We start from the raw sequence: 27,453 nt of genomic DNA, 5'->3' as shown, positions 1-27,453 counted from the left end.
TCCTTCTCTCTCTTTTTCACCCTCTCTCTATCTCTTTCTTTTTCCTATTCTTCGTGTTTTCTTTAACTTTAAATAAAATATCTAAACGATTATTAGCTATTATAATATTCAAGCATTTAAAAAATTGTATATATGATTTAATAATATGTAATACTAAAATTAAATTTAATAATATTAAATAATATTAAAATTAAATAATAATATTAATAATATTTATTAATAATATTTAACATTATATTTAATATTCAACGATATATTCAAGAAAAGTTATTTTTTTTTAATTATTTACAATGTATTTTTTTAACAATTATTTTTTTTTTTTTACACTAATTGATTTCTCTCGTTATTCTGTACATAAAAGTATTACGGTAAGATTTTCGAAAACTAAATATTTTATGAGATATTTTATTTTTTATATCAAAATATGTCAAATTAGGATATAAAATAACTTAAAAAGTACTTAATAAAAAAATACTTTATTATAGTGTTTTGGAAAGCTCTCGAGATAAACTACAAGAATATGTAATGAAAAATGGGAAGTTCCATTTAAAAAACGGAAGTTGACCTTCAAATCACCTTGAAAATGACCTTTAATGTCAAATCCAAGGTCACTATTAGATAGCCCCCTTTATTCCCTACAACTTTTATCGAAGTCGTTTTCCTTCAAACGTTGATCCTGAAAAGTTATGAGAGTGGAACTTTTAAAATGGGACACCCTGTATATATGTATGTGTATACGTATAGTAAGTACATTGTATAATCTCTAATCTTCGCAATTTTTGAGATATGTAAATAGGCTAAATTTTTTTATGTAAATAAAGTATCAATAAAGAATAGTTGGTATTGAATTTGGTGAGAATCGGTGAAAGAGTTCATTTTTTATAAAATTTTGAATTTTTTGAGAAATGTGTACACGCTGTAACTTTCGCAAATTTTGAAATATCTTCCTCTATGAGGAACCCAAACTTGAAAATTTCGTTTGGTTTAAGGAACTTAAGTTTTCGGAGCGAAATAAAACGATAAGGAAGCAATGTGCAAGTTTCTAGTTTGCACAATTTTCATCTTGTTTTAGTTATAGAAATAATTTTTCTTTGGTAGATATATGTATGTATGTAGATATTTTATAATCAATATTTTTAATATTATAATTGAAAAGATGATACAATAATAAGAAAAACATCAGTAAAAGTAAAACTGTTTTGATATTATTGAAATCATCATTAAAAAATCTTAATAATAATTCACTTTCAGAAAAGTGAAACGTGCGTTAACATAACATGAACGTAAGATTATCATTTATAAGTTTTTAAACAACAGAACACAAAATTTACAATAAAATATTTGAAATTAACTTTGATCTCTCTCTCTCTCCTCTCTCTCTCTCTCTCTCTCTCTCTCTCTCTCGTTGATAAGTTTAAAATTTTGAGGCATATATATAAAAATTTAAAAAATTAATAAATTAATTTGTAAATTTAAAAATATTAAGATAAGTGATAGAATTTATCTAGCCTTTTTGTTTATATTTTACACTTTTCTACACGAACATTTTTATAACATATGTAATGCTAATTAAGAATTGATTAGTAAAAGAAGAAGATACAAATCATTTTCGTTTTGCGACATATTTTTGTTGTTAGCAGTGTACTGTCGGTTGCACGATCAGTCGAGAGACGAAAGTAAAAATGAGCTAGAGCTTGTCTTGCCGACAGATGAGAGAAAAGATCTTCCTTTCGCGATGAAGAACTCTTTCAAAGCCGTGAGAAATGGATGCAATTGTCGTCTTGTGAAATACAATTGACCCGGATACAACAGTTTTGGTAAAAGAGTGAAATTCGTGCGAAATGATTGCCGCTTTTAATATTAGCCAGTGAGAGTATAGCGGATAGCGACATAAAAGATTGTAATAACTATCTTATTTCTTAATCATTTAAGAACGCGAATCTGACTCACACACAACTGTCGGTAAACGACAGTTCTTGCTATTGCACTCACTTCCAAAGGAAATTTTCTCTTTCTCAATGCATTTTTGATACATTTGTGCTATTTCAATGTTCAAAATATTTGTTTTTAACGGTTTTTTATATCTAAGATAAAAATAGAATAAAATTTTGTTAAAAATTGTTAATAATTTTATAATAATTAGCAATATATTAATTATGTAGTAAAATAGAGTATGATATTTGTTTTAGACTTTTATATAACTTTTCTTGTATTAAAATGTCAAATAAATGCAAAATTTAGAAATCATCGCACGAACTGCTACAGAATATTTATTTTCTGAGATAAGATGAACTACCCTTTTAAGGCATTTAAGAAAAATAACAATAAAAGAAACAAATAATAAGTCTAAATAAACATCCGATAAAATTGATAAAAGTTCATGAAATAAAATGCTCGATAGTAATGATAGCGCAAATCCTTAAAGACAAAAACAATTCGTTTAAAAAAGTTATAAAGTCATGAATTTATAATATTCAATGAGTATTCCTTATCACATACTGATAATAAAAATTTCTTATATAAATTAATTAATAATAAATTAATTGTGAATGCGTTGTTTACGTAAATACGCGTGAATGCGAATTTATAAATAAAATAAAAACAAGAGAATATTGTGTATTTCAGTTCGCATCCCTTCGTTTCGTCGCGAGAGACTATATTTTCCATAATCTTCCTATGAAATAATACAATTTGAGAAAAAAATATTCAATGATAAATATGTTTACTGTAGTGTGCACCACGAAAAATATAAAGTACGGAAAAGAGATCACATAAATGCAACTAACCGCTCATTCATTGACCCTGCTTTTACAATTAATTGTAACCGCGAGATGCGCATTTTCGATCGACGAGGTGTTATTCAATTATCACCTGTGTAGAAGGTATAATATGCTTTCGGTATAATCAGTTTCTAGTAAAATCAATTTATATACGAGGTTTGTTTCCCTATAATAATTTCGAGCAATCCGATTTCCACAGTGATTAATTCGTAAGCGAGAACATCGTAAAAATAATATGGATATCCACAACAAGGCGATCATATAATTAAATAATTAATATGTTATATTGTACTATAGTGACTTCAAAGCGACTGCTTTGAAGACGGAAAAGGTTGTTACTCTCCTTGTGTTGCTTGCTTGCTATATAGCAGGTCATTGGGCCATGAGGAATCCCAAGATGGCCGCGAGCAGATTCAGTGCGAGGAAATCTAATGTGCGTGAAATTATCGGATCTCTTTTATTTATCCTCTGTTCTCTTTTACTACGACCATTAATTTGTCGCGCGATTCAATTCCAGTAATTTTTACGAGAGACTTGCTGGAACTCGACTTGTAACCGTTAATTCATAGATCGGACAAACTTTGTTCCTCAACAAAGTCGGTGATCTTAAAAGATCGGATACAGTAATTATTCGATCATAAAATCCTGAATAGTAATACTCACTAATCGGTTCAAAATTTTCTAACAAAAAAAACATTGCAAATATCCAATCCATGACGCAATATTTTGACATACAGGGTGTCCTAGATCACCCGTACACTCCTTTTCTTTCAAAAACTAAGCATTTTAGAGAAAAACGTTTTGAACAGAAATTGTATGGTTTTGAGGGAAACATAAGATGGTATCATTGGTTTGACCTTGGATGGCATCGTTAAAGTCAAGTCAAGGACAGCTTTAATTTCTTAAATGGAACCCCCTATTTTTCATTACATATTTTTGTAGCTTACCTCGAGAGCTTTCTAAAACACTATAATAAAGTATTTTTTATTAATTAATTTTTTTTTAGTTATTTTATATTTTAATCTGACATATTTTGATATAAAAATTAAAATATTTTGTAAAATATTCAGTTTTCAATAATCTTACCATAATACTTTTATGTACAGAATAACGAGACAAATCAATTAGTATAAAAAAATAATTGTTTTTAAGAAAATTATTTACAATGTATTTTTTTAAATAATTATTTGTTTTTTTGGCATCAGCATAATTGATTTGTCTCATTATTCTGTACATAAAAGTATTACGGTAAGATTATCGAAAACTGAATATTTTACGAAATATTTTATATTTTATATCAAAATATGTCAGATTAAAATATAAAATAACTCAAAAAGTACTTAATTAAAAAATACTTTGTTATAATGTTTTGGAAAGTTCTCGACATAAGCTATAAGAATATACAATAAAAAATAGGGGGTTCCATTTAAGAAATTAAAGCTGTCCTTGACTTGACCCTAACAATGCCATCCAAGGTCAAACCAATGACACCATCTTATGTTCCCCTCAAAACCATACAATTTTTGTTCAAAACGTTTTTCTCTAAAATTCTTAGTTTTTGAAAGAAAAGAGGTGTACGGGTGGTCTAGGACACCGTGTATAGGGGAAAGTAGTGTAAAACCGGATACTTTTTTGGATTTGTCTTTCTATAAAAATCTAAGAGTAAAAAAATTTTGCCGACTGTTAATAGTCTTTAGTGAAACTTAAACTATGAGGAAATAAGGCTAGTAAAAAAAAAAAAAAATAAAAAAAAAGTTGGTTACCAAGAATAACAAGATTTTGTGGAGAAATCAAAGTACTCGGTTTTGTCCTATCGGTAGGATCAAACCGAATACCCATTTGAAAATATGCAAAACACCGTGTAATTACAAAATCTAAATTTATTTTCATCAAAATACAATATACAGATGTATTCTATAGACAAAAATAACAAATAAAGATATCCTCTTGTTCGACATTGCTACAGGACTTTCTTATTTAACTTTTTAACTTTAGGGATCTCAAAAAGCTTTTTTTTAATGGTTTCTTTTTCTGAGCATTACTTTTCGTTTTCAACTGCTTTTTGTGGGGACATAAAGTCAAGATAACACTTATTCCTCTTTTTATTATATAAGATGTATAAGTACTCGGTTTTGCCCCACCCCAAGAAAAATAACTAATATGGCGGTTGCATATCCCGGCGTACAAAATGCCGATCAAAACTAATAGGATATACTCTCTAATATGTACAGAATGCAATGCTGCATTTACCGAAACAGATGCTCTATATAGAAAAAGTGCATGACGACTCGATTCTTGCCCCGATCTTTTTTGGGCAAAAAACTTTGAATTTCCATTAAAAAAGAAATATCATATGCATAGGGATACAGTTTGTTTTAAAATAATGACGCCAATCTACAACTAATAACACAAGTTAGCCATAGATAACAGCATTTATTAAGGGTTTGACCAGCCTACCCGGTTTTACTAAACTTTTCCCTATATAGATAATCCCGTAATTTAAAATGTAATTAGAAAATGTTTTTATTATTATTTCTATATACCTATTATATATTGTGGCGATCGTGGTACAGAGAGTTATGCATCTACTCTCTGTACCCAAGGGTTTGGATTTAAATTCGAATTCAGCCAGAAATATATCGAAATTATTCGATCGCTATTTCTCGGAAAATAATAGCAAGAGATCTTTCTAATTTAGTTGTTTGGAACCGGTGTCAAATTATAAGCCTTATATATTTATGGGAAAACTAATAAAAGATATGCACCGCACATATACATAGAGTCACTATCCTCTGACAAGAGGTACGGACAAACAGAGAGAAAGTTATGTTCGTACAGTAACTTTAGATAAAAATCGAGCAAAAGCTTGGAAAAAATGTTAGCCAGCTGAATTTTGACACAGACCTCCGTTTTTGTATAAAATTGAAGGGGAAAAAAGTTTACCATGTACAATGGCCGCTAAGAAAAATAATTAAACAAATAGGGCTTAAATTCCGTTTTTTTGCAAATATCTCGTTAAACATCGATTTTATAAAAAAAACATAGAAGTAGAAAATATAAGAGTGGACAATTTTGCACAAGAAATATTCTATAAGTTTTTTTCGTACGAGCTGTACTTTTCACGTAAGAATTTATGCAAGATGTACGATTTTCGGTGAATTTACGGAGCGCGCCGACAGACGTTACATACGTGGATTGAAGCGTCACACGCGCGCACAAAAAGTATCATAACTTTTGAATGAATTATCGGACAGAAATGAGCAAAAAATCGTGGAAAAACTGAAGGTTTCAGCTTTTTAATGCAATTTGTTTCGTTATTATATGACAATTTTTTAAAATTCTACAATGGTTTAAACAAAATGTTACATGTCATTTTTGTCTTCTTTCATAAAATCAGCTACAAGTAGCTTCCAAATCGTAAAAAAAAAACGCCTGCGAGATATTACAGTATATACATACTTTGACCTTACAAAAGGAAAAAAATTACCAAATTTTTTTTCTTTAATATCAAGCTACTAACATTTTCAGTAATTTTCAAAATTTTTGATGAAACGTTAAACTTGAAATCGAAATAAATTTGCGAAAAATTGCGCTAGAAAAGTTTGTAAAAAAGCAATTGAAAGCTTGGAATGTCTACTTTTAGGTTTCACATCCCTATATTCCGTCATTTTTTGAATTTTCATGTATTTACATAAATATGCGAGTTATCGCGAAAAACCTGTTTAAACTTGTACTGATTCTGATCGTTATTGACATGATATATCAGAAATATGAACACACGAATATATATCTACTCAGAATAGTTTTTTATAAAAATTAGGAGTAGGGGGAGAAGAATGGGCGCTTATTAAATATAATTTTCTGTAATTGCAAACTGGGTTGTGAAAAAGGATGTACTTGCAAAAAATCAGGATTATTCTGCAGTTTTGTTTGCGGATATTGCCAAATACAAAATTGCACAAATATAATGGTACCAGAAATAGAAGAGCAAAATGAAGAACTGTAAGAATAAGAAAATATATAAATTTATACTTTGTTTTTATTTTACATTCACCGACAAGTTAATTTTACTTATTTATTGTATATTATGTATCTCATTTTTTTGTTATATTTAACCCACAATGTGATTCTGTGACTAGTTCATATTATAATTTTTTTTTTACTTCAGTTTGTCCATCTCCATATTATATAAAAGTATATTATATATAAATTTACGCAAAATTTCTTATAAAATTAGGTTTTCTTAAAATATAGAAGTACATTTTTGTAAAATAAAACTGTTTTTTGTGACAATTAGTTATTTCTCTTTACTCTTGGTCGCAAGTGCCTCTCTTCTCTCCTCTACGCCTAATCTTTATAAAAAACTGTTCTGAGTAAGTATATATTCGTGTGTTCATATTTCTGATACATCATATCAATAACGATCAGAAAGTACAAGTTTAAACAGGTTTTTCGCGATAAATCGCATATTTACGTAAATAAATGAAAATTCAAAAAATGATGGAATATAGGGATGTAAAACCTAAAAGTAGACATTCCAAGCTTTCAATTGCTTTTTTACAAACTTTTCTAGCGCTATTTTTTGCAAATTTATGTCGATTTCAAGTTTAACGTTTCATCAAAAATTTTGAGAATTATTGAAAATGTCAGTAGCTTGATTTTAAAGAAAAAAAATTTGTAATTTTTTTCCTTTTGTAGGGTCAAAGTATAAAGTATATGCTGTAATATCCTGCAGGCGTTTTTTTAACGATTTGAAAGCTACTTGCAGCTGAGTTTATGAAAGAAGGCAAAAATGACATATAACATTTTGTTTAAACCATTGTAGAATTTTAAAAAATTATCGGACAATAACGAAACAAAATGCATTAAAAAGCTGAAACCTTCAGTTTTTCCAGGATTCTTTGCTCATTTCTGTACGATGATTCATTCAAAAGTTATGATACTTTTTGTGCGCGCGTGTGACGCTTCAATCCACGTATGTAACGTCTGCCAGCGCGCTCCGTAAATTCACCGAAAATCGTACATCTTGCATAAATTCTTACGTGAAAAGTACTGCTCGTACGAAAAAAACTTATAGAATATTTCTTGTGCAAAATTGTCCACTCTTTAATTTTCTACTCCTATGTTTTTTTTTTTGTAAAATCGATATTTAACGAGATATTTGCAGAAAAACGGAATTTAAGCCCTATTTGTTTAATTATTTTTCTTAGCGGCCACTGTACAATGGTAAACTTTTTTTTCTTTTCAATCTTATGCAGTCTGTGTCAAAATTCAACTGGCCAACATTTTTTCCAAGATCAAACCTTAAAGTGATTGTACTATATGTATAATTAAATAATATGATATTTCAAAAGTGATATTTTTCGCTTTAATCGAGAAAATAAAGAGATACCTTACCGATTTCCTCGAAAAATCGACGTTCAGAAGCCTTTGATAATTTAGAGGATCGTTCAAGAGTCGCTTCGAAGTCGCCTACGACGTCGCTGAGGTCCAAGACTGGCGAGGGTCGCGAATCTGTCCGCTGCCTTGGCGACGCTGTATGATCCGATCTTGATAATATAGTAATGTTATTCACAGTCGTGCATTCTTGTGGTATTTTCGTTAATTCGGCTTCTATACCCGCCAATGCTGGACTCACCTAAAATAAAAAATAAGGGAAACCATCTAACGTCGTAACATTGGGGAGGGGGGGAGGATGTATGTACTTGTTTGTCACGTCCGAATATGAATTATGTCAATGTGCTATGTCGAGCAATTTATCTCGGATCTTCACGGTTTTCTCGCTTTGTGACAAGCATGTTCATCATTAAAGTCAGTAAACTCTAACGGTAACCTAGCGCAGAAATCAGACACGTGTTATGTAAAATAAACCGATATAATATTAAGAAATATTGTATTTTTTACTACAGAGATATGAAATTAAAAAGAATTTAAATATAATAAATCTATATTTATATTCAAGTATAATAAAATTTTTGTGTCTTTTACACTTCCCCCTCAAATAATTTCTATTTTTATTAACACTGTAATATTTTCAAATAAAACTATCAGATTGATTTCAAATAAAAAAAATCTTGCTATCTCTACAATATTTCTTAAAGTACTCTGCACATTTTATATGCTTTGAAAAAATATCTTACATCTTTGGATAAAAAATGCATGTGACATCTTAAATATTATTTTTTGCATGCATAATGCAGGAAACATTCGGAAAATTGTATGCCAATAATATACAGGGTGTTCTAGACCACTAGTACACCCCCTTTCTTTCAAAAACTAAGCATTTTGGAGAAAAACGTTTTCAACAAAAATTGTATAGTTTTGAGGGGAAAATAAGATGGTGTCATTGGTTTGACCTTGAATGGCATCGTTAAGGTCAAGTCAAGGACACCTTTAATTTCTTAAATGGAACTCCCTATTTTTTATTGCATATTCTTATAGCTTATGTCGAGAGCTTTTCAAAACATTATAATAAAGTATTTTTTTATTAAGTACTTTTTGAGTTATTTTATATTTTAATCTGACATATTTTGATATAAAAAATTAAATATTTCGTAAAATATTCAGTTTTCAATAATCTTACCGTATAATAATTTTCTTAAAAACAGTTATTTTTTTATTCTAACTTATTTTTCTCATTATTCTGTACATAAATGTATTACGGTAAAATGATCGAAAACTAATATTTTACAAGATATTTAATTTTTTATATCAAAATATGTCAGATTAAAATACAAAGTACTTAATGAAAAAATACTTTATTATAATGTTTTGGAAAGCTCTCGACATAAGCTATAAGAATATGCAATAAAAAGTAGGGGGTTCCATTTAAGAAATTAAAGGTGTCCTTGACTTGACCTTAACGATGCCATTCAAGATCAAATGCAATGACACCATCTTATTTTCCCCTCAAAACTATACAATTTTTGTTGAAAACGTTTTTCTCCAAAATGCTTAGTTTTTGAAAGAAAGGGGATGTACGGGTAGTCTAGGGTACCCTGTATAATGGGTTTCGCTATTCGTTAACATTGTACAATGGAGTTTTCAACCGTAAATAAAGGTACGACTGATTAATTACCAGGCCTAGAAGAACCTCCATTGACTGACATTGTCTACGGCGTTCTCGTTTCCTGCGTCTCTCCGTGCTGAGCCTATCGCTGGCACTTTCGGCCGCGACGGCTTCGCAATAGCGCACGAAGTCCAGATCGATGTGATATCCATAAGGGCAACAGAGACACTTCGAGCCTGTCGAGACGGAAACGTACGTCTGCGTTCCCACTATAAAAACAAATATATGACATCACAGAAAACTTCAATGCGCTATAAATATTTATCTGTGAGATAAGATGAAAGAGTATTTGTATTATTGAAGAAACTGATCAGATTATAGTCTCGCAACATAACTGCGCATTTAATTTCTGCGCGAGTTTATTCAAAAGGCATTATATTTCTTTGAAATTTAAAATAATTATTTATTAATTCTTAATTATAAATTTATTTAAATTAATTATTCATGATTTATTACGCATAAAGATGTATCGTTGATCGTACTATTTTATTTAAGAATCGACTTTTCATACCCAAAAGATATTTATATCAAATCGATTATTTATTAATATTATTCAGAATTCTGGATTGCAAACGACGATTAAATTAATTAATTATACGATTCTTCCTCTGCATGTTTTGACCGTGTGTCAAGAAAGAAATTTTCGGCATATAAGATCTATTGTTAGAAGCAAGTCAATCTAGCATTGTTCATCCTAATCGAACGTACGTTTGTTCGAGGTTGACGGCCGCGGTGAAATGTAAACCGAAATATGTTGTAACAATTGGCGACTATCCAGAGAGACACGGTAATAATAATCTCGCAAAGTTCGTTAACCGAATAAGTACGGAGATTCCATTTATAAATTAAACCAACCGCTTGTATGACGTATATGTAATAGCGACACTTAATGAACCTGCCTCGATAGATCGCAGTCAATGTCTGAATTTTATGTGTGTCTTGTACGCCTATTTGCACGCGTAGTTATAATTGGGAAAAATAATTTATATAAGATAACAGCACAGTAAAATATCGCATAAAAATCAAATAATTCTTTTATCATAAATTTGTTTAAAAATGTTTATTTAACAAAATATACTTGTAATGAAAAAAAATAAAAATGTGTGTAGCAAAAAATTTAATTTTAATAAAGATTTTGATTTTTAATTTCTCTATTTTTTTATTTTACTTTGTGTCATTTTTACTGGCAAATTATATCGCGCCAAATCGTTGCATTCTCGCGCTTACGATTCCCGATTTGACCGTACGATCAACAATTGCCTATTATATAGATATGTATATACTTTTATTAAAAATCACTCACCGTTTCCATTAAAAACGCAGGTCGAGGGAACGACGGTTAGCGCCATAATTCCGGCTGATCGTCAGCGCTTGTAGAACTGCATTTCTATAATCCTGAAACTGCAAATATATAAAACTGTAAATTAGCCGTCTAAATGTCATATTGTGCAGCGTACATATAAAGAGATTCACGCGTGCTTGTCTGCAAAAACGCACAAAGAGGAAGAAGAAAGTAATAAATTTTTTTAGAGAAAGTCGAGACAATTGGTTGCACGTTCTAATTACATATAAGTGTTGCGCAACCAACGCGATTTCTTGGAATAATTGCATAATTTTATTAATCTTCTACCTCTTCTGAGAATGGTCCCAAATCGGCGTTCGAGTTACTTAAATTGTACAAAAATTTTCCCGCAACAAAATCTTCGTTAATATAATCATTTACGCGAGATATAGCAATTAAAATTCTATTCACGGTGCCGCGAAATCATTCTTTCACAACACACACGATTTGCAGTAGCGAATATGAAGGAATTAATTAGTCACGAAAATCTTTCCATCTTTCGCAAACTTTTTCGATACTTTCTATAATTCGTATACAGTCTCCGCACAATTAACTTGTTTAATTGCACGATCATGTATCCAACAGTCTTTCTTAACGAATTATTCGAAGAGATTGCAAACAATTTTAATATTATCACATACAAAATCCATTTAAATTCGGCATCATAGATACATTTCTCTGTCTATCAATCAGAGTGTCTATTCAAATCTTGTAAAAAAATTCCCTGATAATTCCCTGATCTTCCAGGTATTTTCATTTAAATTTCCAGGTAAAGAAAATATTTTAAAGATTTTTTTATGCAATTTCCTAAATCAAAGTTTTTTTTTATTGTACGCGTTTTCTAATGCTTTTCATTTGTACCAAAAGACAATACAAAGTCACTTAAATTTTAAGATGTGTTAGATGGTGTTAGATTAACAAACATACCGAAAAAGAATTGAATAGCTTTCATTAAGATAAAAATGTTTACCTTGTATAATATTTTCATTTTTTATCACTAAAAATTAAAATAAAGGATATGTACTGCATACTCAATATTTTATTAAAACATTGAATATATAAACAGATATAGATAGATAGATATATATTTATAGTATATTTTAAACACATAATTCACAACTAGATTTATTGACGGATTGTCTACTGTTTACAGTATAAGAGACAAATTATCAAAAAGAGAATTTTTTTTTTAATTTCCTGAGTCTCAATAAAATTCCACGAGAATTCCCTAATTTCTCCAGATATAAAAAAATTTTCTGAGAATTCCAGGTTTTCCATATTTTTCCAGGGAGTAGACACCCTAATTAATTAACATTTTTATTCACTTAACCCGAATATTTGCGATGCCAAAGATATATCACTCGTGCGTTGAAAGAATTATTGCATGTAGTTGGAAGCGCGCACTTTTAGATGGACGTGCGATCACACTTTAAATCGCGGAAAGATATATGAACGCCCCTTAAACATGATTTCACAGCGTGTCCGCGAGCTAATTCCGTATCCCGGATTTCTGGTCTGACGACAGCAACGCGTCCTCCCGCGGTTTCTTGTCCATCGTTTTATCCCGCGGGCTTTTAATTGTTCGGCGCGCGCGCGCGGGAGGTGCGAGCCAAAAAAAAGTTGCGGATATTTTTACGAATCTTTTCGACGAAACGCCACCGGAGCTGTAATTTTTTTCTAAACACGGTGCTTTTCCCCCGCGACTTCTCGGTAACGCTGGCACACGTTACTCTACAATACTCTTTGAAATTTCGCGGTGAAATTTACGGACATTTAAAAATAATTCAATGCTAATAATGGCCGTATTCCGATATTCACTGCCAGTACTGAAAATTTAGTATATATGACGTAAATTATAGATTTTCAGTACTGGCAGTGAACATCGGAACACAATCAATATTTCTTTCATTAGTTGCGCAATTGACTAAATAAAGTACATTTCACATTCATCATTTTCGTATTTAATATCTTGACATTCTATAATTGGAGAGAAGCTCCTTTTATACATATACAGGGTGTCCTAGACCAACCCGTACACCCCTTTTCTTTCAAAAACTAAGCATTTTAAAGAAAAACGTTTTCAACAAAAATTGTATGGTTTTGAGAGAAACATAAAATGGTGTCATTGGTTTGACCTTGAATGGCATCGTTAAGGTCAAGTCAAGAACACTTTTAATTTCTTAAACGAAATCCCCTATTTTTTATTGCATATTCTTATAACTTATGTCGAGAGCTTTACAAAAAATTATAACAAAGTATTTTTTAATTAAGTACTTTTTGAGTTATTTTATATTTTAATCTGACATATTTTGATATAAAAAATAAAATATTTCGTAAAATATTCAGTTTTCGACAATCTTACCGTAATACTTTTATGTATAGAATAATGAGATAAATCAATTATGCTGATGCCAAAAAAACAAATAATTATTTAAAAAAATACATTGTAAATAATTTTCTTAAAAACAATTATTTTTTTATACTAATTGATTTGTCTCGTTATTTTGTACATAAAAGTATTATGGTAAGATTATTGAAAACTGAATATTTTACGAAATATTTTATTTTTTATATTAAAATATGTCAGATTAAAATATAAAATAACAAAAAAAAAAATTAATAAAAAATACTTTATTATAGTGTTTTGGAAAGCTCTCGAGATAAACTACAAAAATATGTTATGAAAAATAGGGGGTTCCATTTAAGAAATTAAAGGTGTCCTTGACTTGACCTTAACGATGCCATCCAAGGTCAAACCAATAACAACATCTTATGTTTCCCTTAAAACCATACAATTTTTGTTGAAAACATTTTTCTCTAAAATGCTTAGTTTTTGAAAGAAAAGGGGTGTACAGGTGGTCTAGGACACTGTATTTTCCAAATAACACAAGATGATATATATGTATTATTTACCGATAAAGTAAACGTGCTTGTATGTGGATAATGTATTTACGGGTTAATTCTTGTGCATTTGATAAGTGAACAATTTCAGAATTTCAGGACACAATTTTCACTCAATTTTCTTTTTTGACATCAAATGATAATATTATCTTAGGTAAGTGAAACATTTTATACAATTATCAAACATAATGTAAAAATAATCAAAATTTATATTTTATACAAATTAATTGATATCAAATTTTCTATAATTTCCTAAAATAGTTTTTTATACTACTTGTTTATTTTCTTCAATCAAATCCATACTATATACGCAAGTTATAAAATATCATGTTTACTCATTGATAACGTATCTAAAATCTTTATATCAAAAGTCACATGCGCACAGATTGTCTATCGATCAAATATTTTTTTGAATAGATAAAAAGAAAGTTAATAAAAAAGAGAGAATAGAAGGAGAGAGTTAATAAGTTTTTCAACAAACGAGAGGTGATTCCTCGAGTCGAAATCGAGAGATGAAAGTCATTTTTCCTCGTGACAAAAAACCATCTCGAAGGGATTATTTAAAGGTAATTCACGTACACTGTGTAGAGAGACCCGGCGGCAATCTCATCGTGAATGGAAAGTGAAGTCATGGATTTCACGCGCTCGAGAACTGTGGCCTAATTTCAGAAAAACAACGAACATACGATATAAATCGATAAATTACGTGAAATTTCGCACCAAAAGAAAGAAAGCACGAATTAAATGTGCAAAAAACACGAACGTAATATGCACGTTCTCCGACAGTACTAAAACTGAATCGATATACTGTAGTTCTATTACGTTGATAAGTCCACGACCGTCTGATATCAGATTATAAGCACTCCTATATACGCACTTATATTATAAAAATTGGCGATAACACGCGATAACACCTTTGTGGAGATTGATTTATTCATCGATTGTATATAGAGTGTTCGTTTAAAAATTCCATGTTTTTTTTTGTCTTCCAAAAAACCGATTATTTTTTCTAAACAAAAAATAAATAGAAGATTCGAAATAATTTCTAGAAAAAAAAACCCATTATAGTAGCTACATTAATAAATATTTTCATGTAAACTTTATTACGTTTTAACAGATTTTCCAGAAAATTTTGTATAATGAAGCAGTTGGAGCGAATAGCGGCGAAAACACTGCAATGAATAATGCGTGCATCCTTACAAGACTAATACCCGTATTCATAGTCCTTCCTTATTTTAAGGACGGAGGAAGCCTCCATGAAGGATTCCTTGAATCTGCAAGGCCACCTTGTTTCATAGATGGACCTCGAGTCTCCCTTTCAGAAGAAAGGAATATTTTAGGGATTTGTAGTGACCGACTGGAGGCAGCACCGTTTTATGCTGCCTGCAACTAATTTCATATAATACATATGAAAACTTTTTCGTATCTTCAAAAAATTCCACGGGATTTTCCCAATCGCGAATATATCTTTTCGGAATCCGCCACAGAATCCGATTCTCTGGATTTTCGTCTTCAAATCCATCGTCAGAATCATTTAAAAATTCATTGTCCATTATCCCTTTTTCCTTTATACACTTTCAGTTTGAGAGCGCGACAACAAATAACCACAAATGTAACGAAACTAACTTTTGGAGGTTATATTTGGTTATATTCTGCGTATCGTCTGCTAAAAAGGTCGCATCACTCCTCAAGGAAGCTCGTGACTTTCCTTGAGATAAGGGAGCCAATAAGATTCCTTGTTCGGTCAAGGAAAGTTTATGAAACGTGGAACGAGGAACAAGGAATCCTTATTCCTCAAGGACGGACTATGAATACGGGTATAATTCCCTTATACGATCACTTTTTCTCTCGATTATCTATTAATGCCATCAGAAAATTATTTTACGACATCACTGCATAATATATGCATGAATGTGGTAATATCAGCGCTATAATAAAATAAACTCGGCGCTTTTACATACGTGTCTCGGTTATGTATAGTCATGGTGTAGCAGCGAGGAAATATATGCGTACTAGATAAAATTCTCAATTTCATCGGTAATGTTATAAGAAACAGATCAAAATTGGGAGAATTCAATAACAATGATGAATTCATACAGCTACATATCTCCTCTCATTAACTTTTTATGAAAAGATAATGTAACAACCATATTGCATTCTTTATTATATATAGATCACATCTTTTTCTTATGTTATATATTCTATGAGATAAACATGCGGGTGTGTAAAACATATACTGAATATTGAAAATTTTTGAAAAATTTATCTAAAAATAATTATAGCAATTTTAGCGTTTTTATAAAGAACTCGTCGTGTAAGTCACAAACAGAAAAATTTCTTTCGATTTAATAAATTTTATTAAAACCAAAGAAATATAATGCTTGGAATGTCCAACTATACTAAAATGTTTGAGGTAACAAATACAATTGTTTGATTTTCAAATATAATAACATATTTATTTACTTTAAATAAAATATTTTTTGAATGAATTTCACACTTTTTCTTCAATTTAAACAATTATATTATTCTTTTAAACAATTTTATTGCTTTCTTTAAATAATATTCTTGTTTTATTTAAAAGATTCATCATGTTGCTTTAAACAATTTAAATAAAGCTTAAAACAAGTTAGATTGCCTATTACTGCATCTTTCTAATCAAATCTTCGCGGCATCTTAAACTATGGTATGCAAAGAAACTTAACTTTACTTATTTAGACAATTTCTGTCCGAATAAATGGAAATCGGACATTTACCTGCCCGATTTTTCAAAAATCAAATCAATATCTGAATTATTCTTTATTGAGATTGTATCAAAAAAGAAATTGATAGTAATAGTTGTTAAATGTTATTAGCCGCATTTTGCAGGCTTTATATATAGGGTGTCCCATTTTAAACAGTCGAACCGAATATCTCGAAAACTGAGCCCGATAGACAAAAATGTTTCAGACAAAAGTTGCATGGTTTCGAGGGGGCCACATAATGAAAATATGGACTTGACATTGAGTGACTTTTTCAAGGTGAGGTCAATGTAATCGATCTTAATAACAAATAACAAATAACCCTCTATAAAAAAAGTCATTTGTATCGAGAAGTGCCCGTTTTGAGTCGATATGTATCGCATATATTATTGCCATTTTACCGCGTGTCTGATTGGCGGTCGATGTAAACGTTTCGTCGAGTTCAGTTCGGTGTTTGACAGTTTGGTGACAGTTTGGTGACAGTTCGGTGACACTTCGTATATCGTGAGTGGGATTAGTAAATATTCATAGTATAAATATATTTAAAGTACATTTAAAAATGCATGTTTGATTGATGGTCGATGATGTGAATCGAATATGCTCGAGTAAAAGAGAGAGAGAGAGAGAGAGAGAGAGAGAGAGAGAGAGAGAGAGAGAGAGAGAGAGAGAGAGAGAGAGAGAGTTAAAATTAAAGAAGAAATATAAGCAACAGAGAGGGAGAAAGGAAGAAAGAGACAGAAGAAAAAAAGGGGAATAAATATAATATCATATAATAATATTGTTTAGTATTATTGAATATATTGTTAAATATTATTAAGAAATATTATTAAAAGTTATTAGTATTATCTATTTTATTTAATTTTAAAACAGAGAGAGTGAGAGAGAAGAAAAAAAGAAGAAAAAATATAATATTAGGTAATAATTTTGTTCAATATTATTAAATGTTATTAATATTATTTATGTAATTTTATTTCAAGAGAGAAGGACAGATAGAAAGAAAGAGAGAAAGAAAGAAAGAAGGAAAAAAGAAAGAAGCTTTATTTAAAATTACAGAAGAACAAGAATAAGCAAAAGAGAGGGAGAAGGAGAGAACGAGAGAGAGAGAGACAGAGAGAGAGACAGAGAGACAGAAGGAAAAGAGAAGGATAAGGAATATAATATTAAGTAATATAATATTGTTTAATATTAATAAATATGTTATTAAATATTCTACTTAATTTTAAATGTCATAGTATATTGATATTTATTTGTGAATGTATTATATTAATATATTTTAAATATATTTTAAAATGCGTGTCGATGATATGAGTCAAGTATAATCGAATGAGTCAAGTTTGTTCGTATATTGTGAGCAAGGTTAATAGTAATATTTTAGTTAATAGTAATATAATTCAATAAGAGAAAATAATCTATTGCTTACGAGAAAATAACTTCTTTTATTTTATGTAAAAGATACCATGTTTGATAAAAATACAATATATTTAATTTCTTGCATTTGTTAATTCTTAAATTTCCTAAAATTTTCACGCAAATTAAATGTTATAGTATATTGACATTTATTTGTGAATATATTAAATTAAGTTAATATAGAGAGAAAGAGGAAGAAGAAAAGACATAAAAGAGAGAGAGAGAAAAGTAAGAGAAAAAAAGAAGTTTTATTTAAAATTGAAGAAGAGAAAGAATAAGCAAAAGACAGAGAGAGAAAGAGAGAGAGAGAGGGAGGGAGAGTTACAGTTAAGAAGAGGAAATATAAGCAAAAGAGAAAGAGAGAGAGAGAAAGAGAGGGAGGTAAAAATAAAGAAAAAGAAATATAAGCAAAAGACAGGGAAAAAACAAAAGGAAAAAAGATGGAGAATAAATATATCGAATAATAATATTCAGTATTAATAAACATATTGTTAAACATTGTTAAGAAATATTATTAAATTAGTAATATTATATAATTTATTTAGTTTTGAGAGAGAGAGAGAGAGAGAGAGAGAGAGAGAGAGAGAGAGAGAGAGAGAGAGAGAGAGAGAGAGCAAAGGCAAAAAAGGATAGTTTATTTAAAATTAAAGAAGAGGAAGAATAAGCGAGAGAGAGGGGGGGGGGTTGTGGGAGAGGGAGTGAGGAAGAGGAAAGAGAGAGAGAGAAAGAAAGACCGGAGGAAAAAAGAAGGAGGAAAAATATGATATTAAGTAATAATATTTATAATATTAGGCAGTTATATTAATTTATTTTGTGACGTATATGATTTTGTGTATATATCATTAAAAATGTTTAAATGAAAAGGAATAAATAGCGCGCGCAAAGCGCGCGCTTTAAAGAGTGTACTGATAATGGATATGGAAGACGCGCGCGTAGCGCGCGCTTCATGCTAGTCCTCTATAAAAAGTCATTTGTATCGAGAAGTGCGCGTTTTGAGTCGATATGTATCGCACATATTGTTGCCATTTTATCGCGTGTTTGATTGGTTGTCGAGTTGCGCGGCGAGCTTGTTGTATTTACGCTTGCTTCACTCGTGTCGTTTGACAGTTTGACAGTTTATGTCTTTTGACAATTTGACAATTAAAGAAAGTAAAGTTAAATATATTTAATTAATATAGAAAAAAAAGGAAGAAGGAACAACGAATAAAAGAAAGAGAGAGAGAGAGAGAGAGAGAGAGAGAGAGAGAGAGAGAGAGAGAGAGAGAGAGAGTTAGAATTAAAGAAGAGAAAGTATAAACAAAACAGAGGGAGAGAGACAAAAGGGAAGAAGAAGGAGAATAAATATAATACCAGGTAATAATATTGTTTAGTATTATTTAATATATTGTTAAATATTATTAAGAAATATTATTAAAAATTATTAATATTATCTATTATATTTAATTTTAAGATAGAAAGAGAAAAAAAGAGAGAAAGAAAGAGCAAAGGCAAAAAAGGATAGTTTATTTAAAATTGAAGAAGATGAAGAGTAAGTAGTAGAGAAAGAGAGAGAGAGAGAGAGAGAGAGAGAGAGAAAGAGAGAGAGAAAGAAAGAGTTAAAATTAAAGAAAAAAAAGTATAAGCAAAAGAATGAGAGAAAGAGAGAAAGAGACAATAGGAAAAAAGAGAGAGAATAAATATAATATCAGGTAGTAATATTGTTTAATATTATTAAATATATTATTAAATATTATTAAAAATTATTATTATTATGTATTTTATTTAATTTTAAGATAGAAAGAGAAAGAGAAAGAAAGAACAAAAGCGAAAAAAGGATAGTTTATTTAAAGTTAAAGAAGAGAAAGAATAAGCAGAAGTGTGCGAGAGGAAGGGGGGGGGGAGTGAGAGAAAGAGAGAGAGAGAGGATATGAGTGAGCGGGGGAAGGGGGGGGGGGAGACCGAAGAAAAAAAGAAAATAAAAATGATAATAATTTTTATGATATTAGACAGTCATATTGATTTATTTTATGACGTATATGATTTTTTGTATATATTATAAAAAATGTTGAAATAAAAAAGAATAAATGGCGCGCGCAAAGCGCGCTTCTTATTGTTCTAGTGTTTTAAAAAATACGTTGTAAATAATTACATACTTTTTCTTAAAAATAATTATTTGTTTTTTTTTATACTAACTGATTTGTCTTATTATTCTGTACATAGAAGTATTACGGTAAGATTATCGAAAACTAAACATTTTACGAGATATTTTATTTTTTATGTCAAAATGTCAGATTAAAATATAAAATAACTCGAAAAATACTTAATGCAAAAATTCTTTAGTATAGTGTTTTGAAAAGCTCTCGAGATAAGCTACAAGAATATGCAATAAAAATAGAGAGTTCCGTTTAAGAAAACATCGATCACATTGACCTCACCTTGAAAAGGTCACTCAAGGTCAAGTCCATATTTTCATCATGTGGCCCCTCGAAATCATGCAATTTTTGTTTGAAACATTTTTGTCTATTGAGCTCAGTTTTCGAGATATTCGGTTTGACTGTTTAAAATAAGACACCCTGTATATATGCTTATGATAAAAACTTGAATAATGAATAGCGAGTTGCATAATGATAAGTGAATAAACTATACTATTTCAAATAATAGTTATTTTTCCCTTAAACGATATGATTTAATGTAATATATTTAGTGTAATGGAACAAATATTATTTGGTTGAAAAGCATTATTCCAAATAGTAGTTATTTTGGTATTTACTATAACGTATCCAGTTCCAATAATGTTGACCTTGACATACATTGTCAAAGATATAATCCTGAGTAACTTTTCCTTATAATTTAATCGGCAGTCTTTTATAATTTTTGAGATATTTTTGTATATAAGTTGAAGTTTGATTCGAAACAAAAATTTGGTTTAAGTTATATAACTTGAATCAAATTTTAGTTTTATATCAGAAATAAATTTGGGTTAGATTATATCTTTCAAAAGTGGAGCCCCCCCGTAGGAGGAGGGGGGAGGCGGAATCCACTGTGTGCACGCATATACTTTACAACGCGATGCGAGATTCATCTCACCATTGTTGTGTGAACGGGAAAATGTATGCGTGAACGCACTGGGTTCCACTCCCCCCCCCCCTATGAGGAGGGGGGGTTCAACTTCCGAAAGATATAACCTAACCCAACCTATTTCTGAAAATTTGATTGAATTATACAACGTCTTGATGGATCTCGCTTTTTGCGTAGAAATTACAAACTCATGTAAAAATTACATTTTATTTCTCAAACTTTATTTGTTAATAACTTTTTAATAAACAATGACCGCCGATTAAGTTATAAGGAAAAGTTACTCAAGATTATGTCCTTGACAATATATATCAAAGTCAACGTCATTGGAGCTGGATCCGTTATAGTAAATAATTACTAAAATTATATTTTTCTAACATAACAAATATAAGTCAAACAAATAGATATATTAAATCCGGGGTTGGGAAGTAACGCGTTACTTGTAACATCGTTACCGTTACAGCTACTTTTTTTTGGTAACGATCGTTAGGTTTTTCCGTTTGTAACGGTAACGGTAACGTCGTTACATTTTTACAGTAACGGTAACGAATTAGCCGTTACTTTCATCGTTATTTTTTGGTTCTTCATTATCTTATATCTATTCAATAGATGTATTTTTTGAAAAATATTTTGTAGCCTTCTATCATAGGCTGCGTTCCGATAGTCACTGCCAGTACTGAAAATCTATAGTAACGTAAATTATAGATTTTACAATACTGATAGTGAATATTGGAATACACTCTTAATAATATCAATATTTCTCTTATCAATATTTAAAAACAATGTTCAATAAAAATTTTCGACAAATTTGAAATTTGTAAATTACAATTTAAATTCCTCTAAAGATAAGTGTGTTAAAAAGTAAAGATATTAACATAAAAAAATTAGAATCATTAAATAAGTTTAATATAAAAAACGCTTGCTATATAGAGACTAATTTAGAATTTTTAATTGTAACATAAATTATTACATTTAATATTGATTATTATATAATTTTATAATCTAATAGCTTATTTTAGCATTACAAAAAACAAAAACATAACGAAAATGTAACGAATCGTTACTTTCCAAGTAACGGTAACGGTAACGCGTTACTTTTTAAAATCAGTAACGAGTAACGGTAACGAGTTACCTTTTACAAAAAATAACGGTAACGATAACGCGTTACTTTTATAGAGTAACGTTCCCAACCCTAATTAAATCTAAAGAAATCTTTTTCTCTATGATAGATAGTGGCACAGAGAATTGTGTCTCCTTCTATGCCAAAAGGCCCGGATTCAAATTCAGCTAAAAACATCGAATCTATTCAATTATCACTTCTTGGGAGGAAATATCAAATCACCGAGAGTATCTTGCCAAGTGAACTCTTCTAATTTGGCCATTTGGAACCGGCACTCAATTGTATGTCCTGGGAAAAACTAATAAAAGACGCAGATATATGTAAAGGAGTCTACTACTATCTGACAAGAGGTATAAAGATTACAGGAGAGAGAGAGAAAGAGAGAGAGAGAGAGAGAGAAATAATAAGAACAAGATTTATCCAGGCAAATCTCATCGTACTGCCGTAAGCGTCATCTTCGTCGTTACTTTTCGGCGAAAGCAAAATTCCGTTACGTCCTATATATAGTACATTCAGTGCCGTAAAAATTCTCATCGGCTCTTGTCACACCTACGCGGACTGGAAAGAACCACTCGAGAGCCTCGGCTCGCGGCATCATTATACACACCCGCTTTCATTTTCGCCGTTATCTGTCAAAAAGCGATCGAAGCAAACAATCTCATTTGCAAAGTAAAACACGATATTTTATTAACAGCGTGCATGTAAATACATATACGGCTATGCAATGAAGCGAAACAATCCTGCTGTGGGAAGATCTTGCTTGTATCTTACCGACAAAGGGAAAGAGTTGTTTGCACAATGACAAAACATTTTTCTCTAGGATCAGATAAGACTGCGTGCATACGAAAAGAAACGTACCGTGTATCGTATTGTGACTTGTCGTGTATCTTTTTGAACTCTGGCCCGCTATTATGGACACAATGGCTTGTAAACAATGGAAAATCATGCACAAACGAGACGTTCAAGAAGCTCTCGCATATTTCAATCCAATATCTTTCTCTTTTTATCCTATACGATATTATGATATATTCGACTGTGTTGTAAATTATCGGGTAAACCTCTTCGGAATACCCACCTATATAAAACAATGAATAACAATAGCCAATTCCTACATATTATGTCTCCTGAACATGAATATGAAACTTAAAAATGGCGCTCGAGACAAGAAACATTGAAAATTGCAAAGAACGCAGAACTCTCTGCGCATTACATGTACACGGTTCATGCTTGTGTGCGTATCCCCTCCACACGCTGTGGCATGCTGCAGTCCCAAATCTGGCATCACTGATTAAGTTTCCACCGAAATCGTCAACTTGATTTTGTTTCGGTGCGCATCGAATTTAACGTACTGTTTCCGCTGGAAATAGAATAGAAGCGAGGAAGATTGATATTTCAGTAGAGCCAACTTAACTTTTCATTGTGTCGTCTCAGCTACCGACGGAGATAATTGTTTGCATCAATTTAGTTTGTAATGTCCTCATCTCTCTTCTTATCTTCATAAACAATCTTAAACTTGGCATAGACTGTAATTGAATCTTTCAGAAAGGTCGAAACAAAGTACTTTTATGTGCAAAAATTGATGTTAGCGCCACAATAGTCGGCGCCAAACCGATATGCGGTGGCGTTACTAGGCATTTTATTCTAGATTTAAGAATTTTCCATTTAAGATTAAAATATTCCTTTTTCAATAATAAATATGATTGTCGCTATATCGATCCTATTTTATGATAGATTGAAGAGTAATAGCATTAGATCCGGAAATCTTTTCTGTGGGTGTGTATACAGGATGTAACAAAGCGTCGGTATCAGCAGTTTTTTGAGGAAACAACGCATTTTCGTGAAAAATGTTTCATGCAAAAGTTGTAGAGCTCTAAGTGGCGTATTATATAATAATAGTATGACCTTGAATAGCACCGTCAAGATCATATAAAAATCACTTTGATTTTTTTAAATGGAACCTCCTATTTTTCGTTACATATTCTTGTACCTCACCTCGAAAGATTTTCAAAACATTATAATAAAGTATTTTTTCATTAAGTACTTTTTGAGTTATTTTATATTTTAATCTAACATATTTTGATATAAAAAATTAAATATCTCGTAAAATATTTAGTTTTCGATAATCTTACCATAATACTTTTATGTACAGAATAACGAAACAAATCAATTAGTATAAAAAATAATTGTTTTTAAGAAAATTATTTATAATGTATTTTTTAAAACAATTATTTGTTTTTTTTTGCACTAATTGATTTGTTTTATTATTCTGTACATAAAAGTATTACGGTAAGATTATCGAAAACTAAATATTTTACAAGATATTTAATTTTTTATATCAAAATATGTCAGATTAAAATATAAAATAACTCAAAAAGTACTTAATGAGAAAATACTTTATTATAGTGTTTCGGAAAGCTCTCGAGAAAAGCTATAAAAATATGCAATAAAAAATAGGGGGTTCCATTTAAGAAATTAAAGGTGTCCTTGACTTGACCTTAACGATGCCATCCAAAGTCAAACCAATAACACCATCTTTTATGTTCCCCTCAAAACCATATAATTTTTGTTCAAAAATTTTTCTTTAAAATGCTTAGTTTTTAAAAGAAAAGGAGTGTATGGGTGGTCTTGGATACTCTGTATATACGGGGTGAGTCATTTTAATCAATATACGCAAATATCTTAAAACCTGTAAGTTTTAGAAGGAAACTTTTTAGATAAAAGTTGTTTGGTTCTGAGCGGGAAGGAGATAGGAATATTAGTTAGACCTTGGATGGCATTGTTAAAGTCATATCAAGGTCACATTGACTTTTTTAAATTGAAACCTCTATTTTTATTGCATATTTTTATACTCCTTGTTAAGACCTTTTTGAAACTCTATAATAAAGTATGTTTTCATTAAGTAATTTTTGAGTTATTTTATATCTTAATCTGACATATCTTAAAATAAAAAATAAAATAACTCGTAAAATATTTAATTTTCAATAATCTTACCGTAATACTTTTATATATATAGAATAATGAAATAAATCAATTAGTGTAAAAAAAAAACAAATAATTGTTAAAAAATACATTGTAAATAATTATATACTTTTTCTTAAAAACAATTACTTTTTTAATACCAATTGACTTATTTCATTATTCTGTACATAAAAGTATTACGGTAAGATTATCGAAAATTAAATATTTTACGAAATATTTTTTTTTTTTATATCAAAATATGTCAGATTAAGATATAAAAGAATTCAAAAAGTACTTAATGAATACATATTTTATTATAAAGTTTTGAAAAGGTCTTGATAAGTGCTATAAGAATATGCAATAAAAAGTAAAGGTCTCAATTTAAAAAATTCAATATGACCTCGATATGACTTTAACAATGCCATCCAAGGTCTAACTAATATTCGTATCTCCTTTCCCCCTCGGAACCAAACAACTTTTGTCTAAAAAGTTTCCTTCTAAAACTTACAGATTTTAAGATATTTGCGGGTATTGATTAAAATGACTCACCCTATATACCTGTTATATGCACATACATACATATACGTATGCGCGTGCGTGTGTGTGTGCGTGTGCATGCGTGCGTGTGTATGTGTATATATATATGTATATAAATGTGTGTAAACAAACATTAATTTAAACAAAAAATTATTTTAAAATTATTTTAATTGTTTAAAAAATTATTTTAAAGACTGCAAAATATATAAATCATTTCCGTGCATGTAAAATAAATTTGAATGAAACGCAATATTTTTTCGCACATATCATATATTTTCTGTCTCTTTCTACTTTTCACATATGTGTGCTTTAAAATTTAATTAATAACACGGAAAGAAGCGATCGTGTATTTAGGATCGATCTTTTCACGATGTGAGAAACTCAGACATCATCAATGAGCAGCCATTAATTCTCTAGCTTTTAATGAATGGAAGCTATTTTCGATAAAGATCAAGATTTCGACTGCGTCATGTCTGTCACTAAAGAGACAAAGTACACACGCGAAAGATCATACGGTGAATTTGTATGCCATGAATAGACACACACATCCATGCGCCCACACACGGTTTAACCATACACTCGCCCATTAAGAACTTTTTCAATGAAATGTGTGCACGCCAAAAATATCACCGCACCGGATGACGACCGAAGTCATAACGTATTTTTATCATCTTCTTCGCGAAGATGCGGTTTCTTTTTCATGGCTCTTTTGCGGTATAACAACAGGAAATAATGAATTCTGTCATGATGACAGTGAGATCATATGAAAATCTAAACTAAATGCGAATATTTTAAAAGCATACAAGCGGGGCGGGGGGGGGGGGGGGACGGTTATATTTAAAGTTCAATTCAAAAAAATCAATTTTTCTATAAATATTATAATAATATTATATGAATACGTATATAAAAAAAATAACATGACAGAAAGAAAATAAGTTAGCTAAAGTTAATTAATTAATATACATAGCGCGCGCGCACACACACACAGAGGACTTTTTGTCAATATTTGATGGAACGATTTGTGGTACTTATTTCATTGATAATTAACGACTAATAGTATTGTATAAAAGTTGCTTTATCGGGGATACGAAAGCGATGCTTTTATATCTACAATTTTAAATTTTGATTGGCGACAGTTAAGTTTGAATGGCGCGCACGCAGCCGCATTGCATGTCATCATCGAATAACAATGAACGAAACATATTTGCTTCAAAGACTTTCCGATATCTACAATGCGTCTGATAAATATACCATGACACGTGATTAAGTTCAGCATAAAATTGATTTCTATTTCACATTCGACAATGGGACATATTGTATAAATTAAAGCCAAATATGTATAGATCGTCTATGTAAATCGCTGGCGGAATTAGATCGAAACATCCGGAACACTTACGAAACACATTCTTGTCTTTATTTGCGCGTGCTTTTCCAATCTAGGCAACAAATTTGATCCTGACATAAGATCATGTCATATTTATTAAAAAATTAAATGCAGCTAATATTTCATAAACTTGACAATATGTACATTTATATATATACAATAT

The 27,453-nt window shown here is 30.2% G+C and overlaps 2 protein-coding genes across 3 annotated transcripts in view; one reads left to right on the top strand and one right to left on the bottom strand.

Moving 5' to 3' along the window:
* Bet1 (blocked early in transport 1) overlaps positions 1-18,549 on the top strand; it is a 48,104-nt gene extending 29,555 nt beyond the window's left edge. The window contains exon 4 of the mRNA XM_070305598.1: positions 18,537-18,549. The gene's annotated coding sequence lies outside the window, so the exon portion shown is untranslated. The remainder of the gene's footprint in view (positions 1-18,536) is intronic.
* Positions 1-27,453, bottom strand: part of Kank (kank) — a 79,634-nt gene that overhangs the window by 28,419 nt on the left and 23,762 nt on the right. Inside the window, exons 1-4 of one of the 2 annotated variants that reach the window (XM_070305593.1) lie at positions 14,672-14,816; positions 11,153-11,250; positions 9,859-10,058; positions 8,178-8,418 (exon numbers count right to left, since the gene is read on the bottom strand). In XM_070305593.1, the coding sequence (XP_070161694.1) occupies positions 8,178-8,418; positions 9,859-10,058; positions 11,153-11,198 (487 nt within the window). In that variant the 5' untranslated portion in view covers positions 11,199-11,250; positions 14,672-14,816. Of the gene's footprint in view, positions 1-8,177; positions 8,419-9,858; positions 10,059-11,152; positions 11,251-14,671; positions 14,817-27,453 lie in introns of those variants that run through there. The other variant, XM_070305592.1, reaches the window with a different exon arrangement.

This window comes from Polyergus mexicanus, unplaced genomic scaffold (genome assembly GCF_030449975.1).
Source record: "Polyergus mexicanus isolate NDT 795.1 unplaced genomic scaffold, iyPolMexi1.0 SCAF_13, whole genome shotgun sequence".
NCBI classification, from domain to species: domain Eukaryota; kingdom Metazoa; phylum Arthropoda; class Insecta; order Hymenoptera; family Formicidae; genus Polyergus; species Polyergus mexicanus.
Note: the sequence above shows the minus strand (reverse complement) of the source record. Positions and strands in the feature narration are given on the sequence as shown.